General features: G+C 47.3%; 1 protein-coding gene across 6 annotated transcripts in view; it reads right to left on the bottom strand.

Moving 5' to 3' along the window:
- Positions 1–12,542, bottom strand: part of ANO3 (anoctamin 3) — a 347,490-nt gene that overhangs the window by 21,955 nt on the left and 312,993 nt on the right. For all 6 annotated transcript variants that reach the window (XM_083164196.1, XM_083164191.1, XM_083164192.1 and 3 more), the window contains 4 exons: positions 9,837–9,977; positions 5,716–5,880; positions 3,945–3,981; positions 1,636–1,747 (listed from right to left, as the gene is read on the bottom strand). In XM_083164196.1, the coding sequence (XP_083020322.1) occupies positions 1,636–1,747; positions 3,945–3,981; positions 5,716–5,880; positions 9,837–9,977 (455 nt within the window). The remainder of the gene's footprint in view (positions 1–1,635; positions 1,748–3,944; positions 3,982–5,715; positions 5,881–9,836; positions 9,978–12,542) is intronic.

The following is a 12,542-nucleotide window of genomic DNA, read 5'->3' as shown; positions in this document are numbered from 1 at the left end:
AACAGGGTATAGGATGGGGGTTATATTGAAAATGGGATGTTGCCTATTGCAACCTATCAGATTCTATTATCTTCTAGAAGGTGCTAAATAAATAATAACAGTAGAAGCTGATTGGTTGCTAGGGGCAACATCCCATCTTAAACAGAACTCCCATCTTAGTAAATGTATCCATGAGACTGGAATATACTATGGGCTAAATTAAGTAGTGGTGCTTTTCAATTAGACCTTATTGAGCCTTATTTCAGCAAATAAAAAGTCTGTTTTTGGGTGCCGCCATCATGTTGACACATAGGTCCAGGAACTTGTCCTGGATTTTATGTGAGAACACCCATGAAAGATTCATTTAGAGTACCAAGGGGTAGATGTATGAAGCAGTGATAAGGGAGGAGAAGTGATAAAGTGCCTGGTACTTTATCACTGGCCAATCAGCTTCCGACTGTTAAGTTACAGGCTGGGTTTAAATAGGAGCCGATTGGCCGGTGATAAATTACCAGGCACTGTATCACTTCTCCTCCCTTATCACTGCTTCATAAATCTACCCCCAGGAGAGAAAAAAGGGGCGCTACTACCCTTTTTCATACCCAGTAAATTATTAAGGCTAATTCAGGAGTTCACAATCTTTTTTGAATGACAGCATTTTTTCACGGCACCCTTAGGCCAAATAAAAGTAAATATTGGAAACAATAGGAAATTAAGTAGATTGTGTTTATATTTGATCCATAGGTTTAGTTATATGGTAAAGGGCAGGATTGGCAGCCACCAGCACTGGTTTTGGCCATACATTTTTGACCATAAATCATTTGAATTGGTCCAGGACCACAACCCATGGCACCAGGGCCGGCACTACCACTAGGCAGCTTCAGGCATTAGACAATTGGCGCTGGCCGCTGGAGGGTGGCACCAAGTTGAGATCTGTGGAAGTGGCAAGGAACAAGAAAGAAACAGACTCCCATTAACCATCCCAGCAGGGACACTACCATCACTGAAAGTTAAGCTCCCTCCCTTACACTACTGGCAACCCCCGCTCCCCCCCCCCCCCGCCGCCGCGTGCAGTAGTAGTCATCCACGGGTAGCTCCCAACCCCCTCACCCCCCCCCTCTGGGTATAGCAGCGCAACTGCCTTGGGTAGCACTCACCTCCCCGTAGTAGTAGTAGTAGCAGCATAGCGGCCGTGGGTAGCATCCCCCCCGCGCGTGCAGTAGTATAGCGGCCACCATAGGTAGCATGTAGTACCCCCGCAAGTAGTACCCCCCGCATGTAGTAGTATAGCTGCCGCTGCAAGTAGTGCCCTCCCGCATGTGTTATGTTTAGTGTCTGCGGTTAGCACCCTCCCCCCGTGTAATAGTGTAGTGCCCGTGACCCAGCTTTGCCTAGGTCACCTAGATGCCTTGCTCCAGCCCAGAGTGGCCCCCATGTAAGTGCTCCAAGGCATGCGTAAATCCCGATCATCGGGAACGGGGACAAATTTGGCCCATAACGATGGTTCTGAATCATTCCCATAGTATGGTATAGTGTAGATAAATGGTTGATATGTATTTGGTTTCTTTAAGAGTATCCAATTCTACATTCTATACTTTACTTCCATTTTCAATGAATATAGATTCCAGAATAAATGACAATGACAGAGACTCTCACCTGCCCAGGAAGAATGCGATGTAAAATATTGAGCTGTTAAGGTTGACAAACTGGAAGAGGAACATTTTCAAAGCAAAACTGTTTTCCCACTCAGAGTCAGTTCTCGGGTGCTCTGCAAAGAGAACTCAGAGTTACTGCACATCCCAGTGTCACATGTCTCTGTCCGACGTCCCTATGACGGGTTTCCTCGCAGACAGCAAAGAGAACAAGGCATTCACACAATTCTATATATATAGTATTACAGGTAGAATGTGCTATATTAACCTCATAGTCCTAATCTAGGTGGGGGCTCTGTATTAGATTCCTCATGATACATAATGCTTCATAGGGAGTAGTGATGTAATTAGAACATATCATCTGTCAGGTTTGGGGTTACAGGTGTCTCCGTATTGGCGCTTGGTGTGAGGAGTTTGGAAAGTATGAGGGTGTAATAAAACCCCTCTGCATAAAGAGAGCTAATTGCATGTCTGGATCTCAGACGTAACTACAGTGGGGCAGATGTATTAAGCCTAGCGAAGAGATAAACTAGAGATAAAGTGGAGAAAATGTGGAAGGAGATAATGCACCAGCCAATCAGCAGTGTTTGAGATATGACAGTTGGAAGTTGATTGGCTGGTGCTTTATCTCCTTCCACTTTATCTCTTCACCAGGCTTAATGGGGCAGATGTATTAAGCCTGGTGAAGAGATAAACTGGAGATAAAGTGGAAGGAGATAACGCACCAGCCAATCAGATCCCAACTGTCATATATTTTAAACACAGCTGATTGGCTGGTGCGTTAACTCTTCCAAGTTATCTCCACTTTATCTCCAGTTTATCTCTTTTTCAGGATTAATACATCTGCCCCATTACATCTTCCCCAATAACTGAACTTTAAGAGCTAACAGAGTATAATAAAAGGAACTCAAACTAACTCCAAGTGGTCGGCGGAGACCCAGTGCAGCGGTGCAGAGTACCCACTGGTAGTCTTTACCAGGGACCACTGCAAGGGTATATGGACATTGCAGCCAGCATCCGATGGGCAAGTCACAGCCAGCCCCCTGCCTGGGTCACTGGGAGTTAGCACTGGAAGGACTGAAAGAGATGACAAACTGAATGAGTCCTAGTAATTGGGACTGAATCAGACAAGACCCCCAATGCCAACCTCTCCTGTACTGAATCAGACCAAAGGTATTGCACTGGAATCAATGCTGTTTCTGAAACCGATGTTAAAGCGCAATCAGTTAGGACTGATGTATAGCAGGACTGTCTTGGATCGATATATCAGAGGATTGTCTAGGACCAAAATATATATATACAGTATATAGCAAGATCGCCCGGCCGGGACCAAGATATACAGTAGCAGGATTGTCTGGGACCGATGTATAGCAGGATCTGGTGGGACCAGTTTACTTTACAGCAGGCCGATACATAGCAGAATTAGCTGGGACCGATGTATAGCAGAATCAACTGGGACCGATACATAGCAGGATCAGCTTGGACTGATATATAGGAGCTTCATCTGGAACCGATGTACAGCAGGAAGCACCAGGACTGATGTATAGCAGGATCAGCTGGAGCCAATGTATAGCCTGATTGGCTCCAGCCGATATATAGCAGGGTTGGCTGTGACCATGGATAGCAGACAAGTTGTTTTGAGGCTCAAAGCTAAATTCTGCAATCACAGATGACAACTGAGCAGGTCCCATAAAGATATCCTGGTTATCCATAATGTGCCCAGATTCGCATTGCGCGACTCCCACGTGACATCACATGGACTTTGACAGGATACAATATGTTTGGACGCACCAAATGGTGTCATCCACTGTACACTATATGGGCGGTCAGTTTACTTTAAATGTGACACAGGCGGCCAAATGTAATAGGGTGAGAGTTTCAGAAAGTGAGAGATTTTGGGAGAGTTTTCCCATGTTTTTTAAAGCAGCAATCATTTACATGGCAAAATCAACCAGGTTTTGCAGTGTAATTGATTGCTGCTTTAAAAAACACGGGAAAACTCTCCCAAAATCTCTCACTTTCTGAAACTCTCACCCTATTACATTTGGCCCAGGGTATTAAGAGCTAGAGTCTGATTCCGTTTTGTGCACTAAAGCCGATGATCTCGCAGCTGAGCATTTATTGGTAGACTGCGCACGTGACGAGGTTCTCTATCCATGCCAGCTGCAATCCCAAACTATATAGTGCTATGGATTGGGTGAGGGACGAGGGCCCCAACACGGTATCTTGCCTTGGGCCCCATGGGGTCTAAATCCGCCTGTGTATAAATACAGATCGAGCTGCGCCATCTGTAGATATTAAATATTTACTTACCTAAGTTTGTCAGCCAATAAGCAGCTTTTTCGTAAACCTTAAATAGAAACAAGAAGCATTGTAAGCCAAATATCTTCATAGATGGTTTCTTCAGACCAATAAGTGCCCCAGACATACGGGTAGGACAGAAGGACTGTAAATAGGGGATGCAGGTCAGCTGCTCCGTACTAGCTCATGGGCCTGATTCTGGTTCACTTGCAAAAGCAAATTCTCTCTCTAATGGACAAAACCATGCTGCACTGCAGGTGAGGCAGATGTAACATGTGCAGAGAGTTAGATTTGGGTGGGGTGAAATCTAAATGTAAAAATAAAGCAGCCAGTATTTACTCTGCACAGCAACAAGATAACTAACCCAAATGTAACTCTCTCTGCACATGTCACAGTACATCTGCCCCACCTGCAGTGCAGCATAGTTTTGTCCATTAAAGAAGGAGTTTGCTTTTGCAAACCTACCTGAATCACCCCCTATGTGTATGACAGACATGTGGCGTAACTAAGTTTTGGGCGCCCCCCCGCCGTTAGGGGGGCGCCCCCCCCCCGCCGCCCCGCCGCCCCGCCAAGCTCCCCCAATCCCCCGCCGCCCATGCAAACCCCCCCCCCCAATCCCCTGCAGCCTTACCTATCGCGCTGGTCCCGGCGGCTCCGTTCTTCTTCTGCTGAGGACCACCACAAAATGGCCGCCCCCATACAGCCGACAGTTTCAGAGAACTGTGTGCTATATGGGGGCGGCCATTTTGTGGTGGTCCTCAGCAGAAGAACGGAGCCGCCGGGACCATCGAGATAGGTAAGTCTGCGGGGGATTGGGGGGGGGGGGAGTGTAACTATAGCACCGCAGCCCCCGGCGCCCCCACATGCACAGCGCCCCCCCGCGGTGGCGGGGGCTGCGGTGCTATAGTTACACCGCTGGCGGACCACATTCTACTACAAAGGTTACTTCCAGCCCATTTCTGCTTAGTAATCCTTAGTGATCCTGCACCGTACATTGTTTAATCTTCTGTGCTCTATGATTTCTTTCATTCTGCTGTTCTGTGTAACCTCCGTCTCACCTAGGGATGGCCATTGACCATTGATGATTAGAAATAATCGATGGTTTATGGCCGATGTTCAATAGTTTTGCCATCGATGGGGAGAACCAGATGGTTTCACACCATCGATGTCAAGCTTAAACGAATAGTTTAGTTCTGCTTTTTTCCTCAAGGGGTCATAGCTCCACCCCCTACACATGTGAAGCTCCGCCCCCATATTTTCATTGGCCCACAGGCCAATCAGTCAAAGAAAATGGATGGCCATGGACATGTAAAAATATCGATGGTCATCCATTACATAGTCCATACTATGGATGGCCAGTGGCACTTTTGCCATTGAGGGCAACCATTGATGGCAAAGGCAACGATGGCCATCGCTACTGTCACCCCTGTGTTACTTGCCTAGCCTCCTGGAATCTGCAGGAGGCTTCCGAGTGTTAGTGTAGAACCCTACATCACTGGAAGGGTAGGTGATTTCCCCACATCCCACCCGCTTCCTAGTGAAGCGGCAAAATGTGTATAAAAGGAGAAAAAACCCTGCAGTAGAGCGAAGGGGGAGAGGCTAAAACACAATAATGATGTAATTTAGCTCCACCCCTACCTGCTGGCCCACAAATATTGGGTCTTTCCCCATCTTGGGGGCAGGGCCTAATGACATGACAGTCTGGCCCCACCCCCCCGAAGTGACATGCTGTACCTCCTCTCCAGACTGTCAGTAACAACACTTCATCAGCACATAAACTTACAACATTAAGCGACATAATGATCATGAAGTTTATGCAGACCCCGGTTCCGGATGTTGCAAACTGCCAGTACTTCTTAATAAAATGCCAGTTCAGAGAGGCAAACTGCTCCATGGCGACTAGTCTGTATACAACCACTGCAAAGACTGCTGTCAGCACCAGGGAGATCTGTAATACAGAATATACATGCAATTAGTGTCTCCATATATCTATGTATGGTGAACTAGAAATACGCAGAGCCGTCTATTTCACTGTACTCCCCACCGGATAAGAGAGAGACATGAAGCCAAGAGGAAGTATTCTATGTTGGGAGCAGAGGGGAGAATTGAGAGGACCAGACTGAAAGAAACTACAGACAAATCAGGGAACACGATACAAGAAACGTAACCCTTGGCTGGAGAAGATGGTGACATTCAGTTAGTCAGACTGCCCCAATTCTTATGGTGATTAAAACCAGTGTATAGTCAATGTCTTCTGTTTGGATGAAAGTGAAATAAAATTACATTGGGCGGAATGTTCTAACATCCGCCACCCTTCGCCGCCCTTCCTCGCGTATCGCCGACATTGTTATCTCATATGATCTAACATATGCGATAATTATGGCAAAGGACAGCTCTTGCGTTAAGAGCTGTCCTTTGCGGTGAGTCAGCGAGTCCCAGCAGGTCCCGGCGGCTCCCCCCTCCCTTACCCAGCGCTGGTGCTGCTGCTGCGGTGGCGGGGGGCTGTCTCTCCTCCTCCCTGCACTCGGAAGAGGATCACAGTGCAGGGAGGAGGTCACAGGTCCGGGCAGCACAGCTCCGTGCTGCCCGGACACAGGTGGGGGGGGGGTGTCGGTGAGGGGCGGTGGTGGGTCGCAGTAGAAGCCCATAGGCTTTTGCTGGCGATGTCCCCCCCATCGCGGTAACCCAGCGGGGGACGTTTAGAGCATCCTAAAGTGCAGTAACAAAAACAATAACGGGTTTTTACCGCATTTTTAGTTTAGAGAATCTCCCCCAGTAAGAGGCAAATTCCAATAGCTGTGGGACTTACCTGTGGAAAATTGCCCTCTATGGTGTAATTCACAAGGGGATAAGACTGGTCATGCCCTCAATAGCGCACAGTAGGGTACAGAAAGTGACGCTTTAGATGATCGACCTAAAGATGGTTGACAGTCATTAGGTCGACACCACTAGGTTGACATACTGGAAGGTCGACAGGGGCGTGGTCGACATGGCACAAGGTCGACAGGATGTTAGGTTGACACAAGCATTAGGTCGGCATGGTCTAGTTCGACTGTCAAAAGGGCGACATTGGGTTTTTCACTGTTTTTTTACTCGAATGTCGACACAGTCAACATGGACACAGTTTTCAGTGCACCAGTGCCTCAACACACTATTTTATTCTCCCACCATGCTCTAGTGCAGTGATGGCTAACCTTGACACTCCAGCTCTTGTTAGACTACACATCCCAGCATGGCCATGCTATTTGGCCATGCTAAAACGGATGCAGGCATGCTGGGTTGTGTAGTTCAACAACAGCTGGAGTGTCAAGGTTAGCCATCACTGCCCTAGTGGATGGTAGGGCATGAAATACCGCCTGTCGGCACATGTCGGCTCAAAAACAGTGAAAAACCCTATGGGGTACCCGACAGGTAGTATTTCATGCCCTACATCCACTAGGGCAGTGATGGCTTTTGACTGTCAGCTTTGACCATGTTGACCTAATGCTTGTGTCAACCTAACGACTTGTCAACCTTGTGGCATGTCGACCTAGACCCATGTCAACCTTCCAGTATGTTGACCTAGTGGCGTCAACCTAATGACTGTCGACAATCTTTAGGTCGACCAACCGACTGTATCCCCTTTAGACTGGGACTAGTAAATTATGTATCCCCCAACTCCCAATCAGAGGAGCAGTCAGATGAGGGATCTGAGTAATAGTTTGTCCGCATTAACAGAGAGTTCACGAGTTATTTCGTGCAAATCACGTATTGCTGGCACATTAAAATATGTATAATTCAAACGATTCCAGCCACCCTGCTAACCTGTCCGCCAGGCAATGCGGGATACACCAATTCCAGGCTTCATATACAGTATGGCCAATCATGTTCCTTATCAGTCATAGCTCCTCCCACAAACCTATACGTGCCCTGAAATTGCTGAAAACCTGTCTCACATGAACTAAGCATTTGATAAGTATAGAAGGGGACTGCAGTGGCATGACCACAGTCCATGGAGATATATATATATATATATATATATATATATATATATATATATATATATATATATATATATGCTCTGTGCATTCTGGGGGTTATTCTAGTCCATTCTTTCTGACAAAATCCTTCTTAGATGGACAAAACCATGTGCACTGCAGGTGGGGCAGATGTAACTTGTGCAGAGAGAATTAGATTTGGGTGGGGTTTTTCTTCAAAGTGAGATCTATATTGAAGTGTAAAATCATGCAGTCAGTATTTTCCCTGCACAGAAACAAAATAACTCACCCAAATCTAATTCTCTCTGCACATGTTACATCTGCCCCCCTGCAGTGCACATGGTTTTGTCCATCTAAGAAGGATTTTGTCAGAAAGAATGAACTAGAATAAACCCCTATGTGTCAGTTACAGCTGGTACCACTGTCCTTAACAATGCATTCTGACCAGAGCCGGCCTTAGGCATAGGCAAACTAGGCATTTGCCTAGGGCATTTGGAATGCCTAGGGGCACCAGCAGCTTCTGCTGATTAAAATGATATGCAGCATGCCTATATTCTGTATGTGAGTGAGGCTGTATCTGCATATGAAATAGTGTGTTCATGGAAATCACTGTAACATAAAATTCCGTATTCAGGTACAGCCACAGTCGCACACAGATCATAGGCATGCCACATATAATTTTATTCATTGGAAGCTTCTTCTGTGTGCTGGTCATAACAATGCAAATAAGACGAATTTTCAGCAAAATAGGCACCCAACGTTAGCAGAACTGTCCAGGAGCTGCATGGCCTATCGAGGCAAGATGTATGAGGAAACATCTGTATCCAAGCAGAGGCAGAGGTCACAGTGTTAGCGGCTGTGCGAGTGCTGTCTGTGGGTGGGTTGGTTGTGCAATAGTGTTCAGCATACGTGTAAGGGGCATTATGTGTGTCATGTATAAATGCATTAATAATGTGGGACATATGTGTAACATGCATTATGTGTGTCGTGTATAAGGGTATTAATAATGTGCAACATATGTGTAATGAGCATTATGTGTGTCATGTGTATAAGGGCATTAATAATGTAATAATGTGCAACATATGTGTAAGGGGCATTATGTGTGTCATTATGTGTATATAGAGCATTAATAAAGGTTGTCATAATGTATAAGGGGCATTATGTTTATAAGGACATTAATAATGTGTGTCATGTGTAAGGGGCATTACTGTGTAGTATTATCAGGGGTGCAGAGAGAAAGGGATAGGAGGTACAAATTACCCAGGCCAAAGTCTGATTGAAGGGCCCAGTGGAGGCCCCGGACCCCCTCCCCTTAAGTGACAGCAGCAGCTGCAGCTTTTCTTCCCTGCCCAGAACACACTGCTTTGTGCTGGGTTGCAGTGTGGCCATGGAGGTGCTTAAAATACAATATTTTCTCAGGATTTTTTTTCTAAGGGTATAATGTGAGGAGTAATGTACATAAGGTAAAGTGGTACTACTGTGTGATGTAACGTGAATAAGGGACACCCCAATTGGGGGTACTATTGTGTGGCCATGCCCCTTCCCAGCAAGAACACACCCCTGTTTGGGCCGATCACCGAATGTGTGCACTGTTTCTATTTAAAATATTACGGGTAGGAGCACTAAAATGATGACTGCTATGATGAGGGTTGATGGTGCTGGGAAAGGGGAGCAGGGTCAGAGGCGGAACTAATGGCGGTGCTAGGGGGCACCAGCCAAAATCTTGCCTAGGGCGTCATTTAGGCTATGGCCGGCTCTGATTCTGACATGATGGCCTGTTGACATTCAGATATGATTTGCCGGATGATATCTGCTTTAGAACTCCCACCATTATGTTACTAATCCAAGTAAAGTCAACAAAGATTGAGCAAGTGCCCCCGACATGAATACACTGTATGGGAAACATTTGTAAATCTACAGTAATTACCATAAAGAATATTCCTGATACAGACACCATGAGTCGGCTGAGCTTGTCGCTGAAAGGCTGGAACGGTTCAGGTTTGCCCGTGATGGGGTTCAGCCGTTCCAATTTGGAATATTTTGCTTCAAACTGTGGACGCAATTCTTCCTGCAGAGATGTAGAGCTGTCAGATCATTTGTTCCATCTACAAATTCACATAGCACTAAACTTAACATGTATGTCTTATATAGTCCATTCCCTGCCCACACAGAGGCAGATCCTGAAGTAGCTCCGATGTTCTGTACCTTGTGTGTGCACTGACCCTGTACTATGATTGTGCACTATGGGCTGTGTCATCAGACATAGAGTCTACACAGACTGTCGGTGATGGGATACGGTCATTAGGTCTACACCAACTGGGTCGACAAGTGTTGGGTCGACATCAAGGCAGCAAGGTCGACATGGGTGTAGGTCGACATGGGTCTAGATCGACATGGTTCAAGGTCAATATGTCATTAGGTCGACACAATCATTAGGTCGACATAGGCTAGGTCGACAGTCAAAAGGTCAACATGGGGTTTTTCACTGTATTTCATGCCCTACCATCCACTAGGGCGAGGTGGGAGAATAAAATAGTGTGCAGTGCGCATTGAGGCACCGCGCCCGAAGCATAGCATTGCCCAGGTCGACTTAATGCTTGTATCGACCCAATGTCAAGTCGACCTAGACCCATGTCGACCTAGACCCATGTGGACCTTGCTGCCTGTCGACCTAGTGGTGTTGACCCAATGCTTGTCGACCTAGTTGGTGTAGATCTAACAACCCACATCCGTCGGTGATTTAGTGCCTGATGCTGTTTGGGTGCGAGGAGGGGTGGCAAAGGCCTCTGTTTGCCAAAATAGAGGCGTATCGCTGCCATTTTAAGGGAGTAACAAGGCCAGGATCGCAGTCGGAAGACAGAGATTTCTGGCCTCTTTGTTGGATATGTGGTGGCCCCATGTGGTGGCCCCATGGGTCACGCAGCCGGCAGAAGGTGTCGCAGGTGATCTAGTGCCGCGTCCTTGGACTTGATGCCGTCTGACGCGTTACTATATTAGTGCTATCGCTTCTGCTTCCATGTCACCAGCAGAGATAGCAAATCCAATCACATCTGAATCAGACCCCGCATTATAATGCTCCAACCAATCAGAGCCAAGCTGCTCTGATTGGCTACAAGTCCTGTGTTTTCTAAGATGTTTGTTGCTGTTTAATCAATGCGTTACTTCAATAAAGAAATAAGATTTCTAGAGGCTCAAAACTACAATAACTGTAACACAGAGAGCACTTATAATAAATACATTTATTAATGGTGTCAGCGTCTTTGTTTACTGATTACTTTGTGGGACTACATGTACCATTAGGACATATACGGGCCGATTGTGGATCGCACGCATTGATCAGTATTCTGACCCTGCCACGATGGTCGGGGTTGGCGCATGCTCATTTCAGCGCAGCAAGCGACCGCAGCGAGTTCCACACTCACCGGGCCATTCGCAGTAGGGAGGAAGGGACGGGGGCAGTCAGTGGTTTGGACAGGGATCGCCCATGGGAACACCCAGCATTTTATGGGCATCCCCATGGGTACGCGGGCGGGCCGAGGCCTGCCGGGGGAAGGTGGCTGACATTCCAGGACATCCGCGGCCTTACACAAATAAAATTTAGTTCGGACTGACTTTTATTTGCGATGGCAGCAGAAATTATTGCATGGGGAAACTGCGGCGTGCGGGGGGTGTGCAAGTATCCAATGGGGCAGCATCGCTGGTGTTCAGTAAGCTGCAATCTCCGCAGTTTGCTGTGCCAACCAGAATCTCCCCCATAGTTCCATCAGGGGACTGATTCCATGCTGGCTGAGCTGGGGCAGATTAGCACTACAATATGCCCGGGTGACCTGTGCGGTGGGTGGGATGGGGGGGGTATTTCATGGGGCAGCATCGCTAGTGTTCAGTGTTTAGCACTACAATATGCCCGGGTGACCTGTGCGGTGGGTGGGACGGGGGGGGGGGGGGCGGGTATTTCATGGGGCAGCATCGCTAGTGTTCAGTGGTTAGCACTACAATATGCCCGGGTGACCTGTGCGGTGGGTGGGACGGGGGGGACGGGGGGGGGGGGTATTTCATGGGGCAGCATCGCTAGTGTTCAGTGGTTAGCACTACAATATACCCGGGTGACCTGTGGGGTGGGTGGGACGGGGGGACGGGTGTTTGATGGGGCAGCATCGCTAGTGTTCAGTGGTTAGCACTACAATATGCCCGGGTGACCTGTGGGGTGGGTGGGACGGGGGGACGGGTGTTTGATGGGGCAGCATCGCTAGTGTTCAGTGGTTAGCACTACAATATGCCCGGGTGACCTGTGGGCTAGGCCAGTGTGACAAACCCCAGTTCTGCGTATACCTTTTGCTCGGTTACCCTTCACATTGGGAGCATCTAGCTCAGGATGTGTGTGACAGGTGTATTGGGTATATGACTACATGCGTTCATTGTACTCTGGGCTGGGCACATACTAAAAATACACAGAAATGAATGACATTTTGCAGTCAATTATTTACATTATTATCACAAATGAAGTTCTACTTTACAGGATGTGTAATATGTTTTTGTATTATTGTAGGAAACACATAAAAAGACTGGGAGAAGATACAAGGCCCCCTGCAGATAGCACTGTGACTCAGAACTGAATCCCAAACCCCTGTGCAGT

This window comes from Crinia signifera, chromosome 11, assembly GCF_055691185.1.
Source record: "Crinia signifera chromosome 11, ASM5569118v1, whole genome shotgun sequence".
Lineage (NCBI taxonomy): Eukaryota > Metazoa > Chordata > Amphibia > Anura > Myobatrachidae > Crinia > Crinia signifera.
The sequence above is the reverse complement of the archived record's forward strand: the minus strand, read 5'-3'. Positions and strand labels throughout refer to the sequence as shown.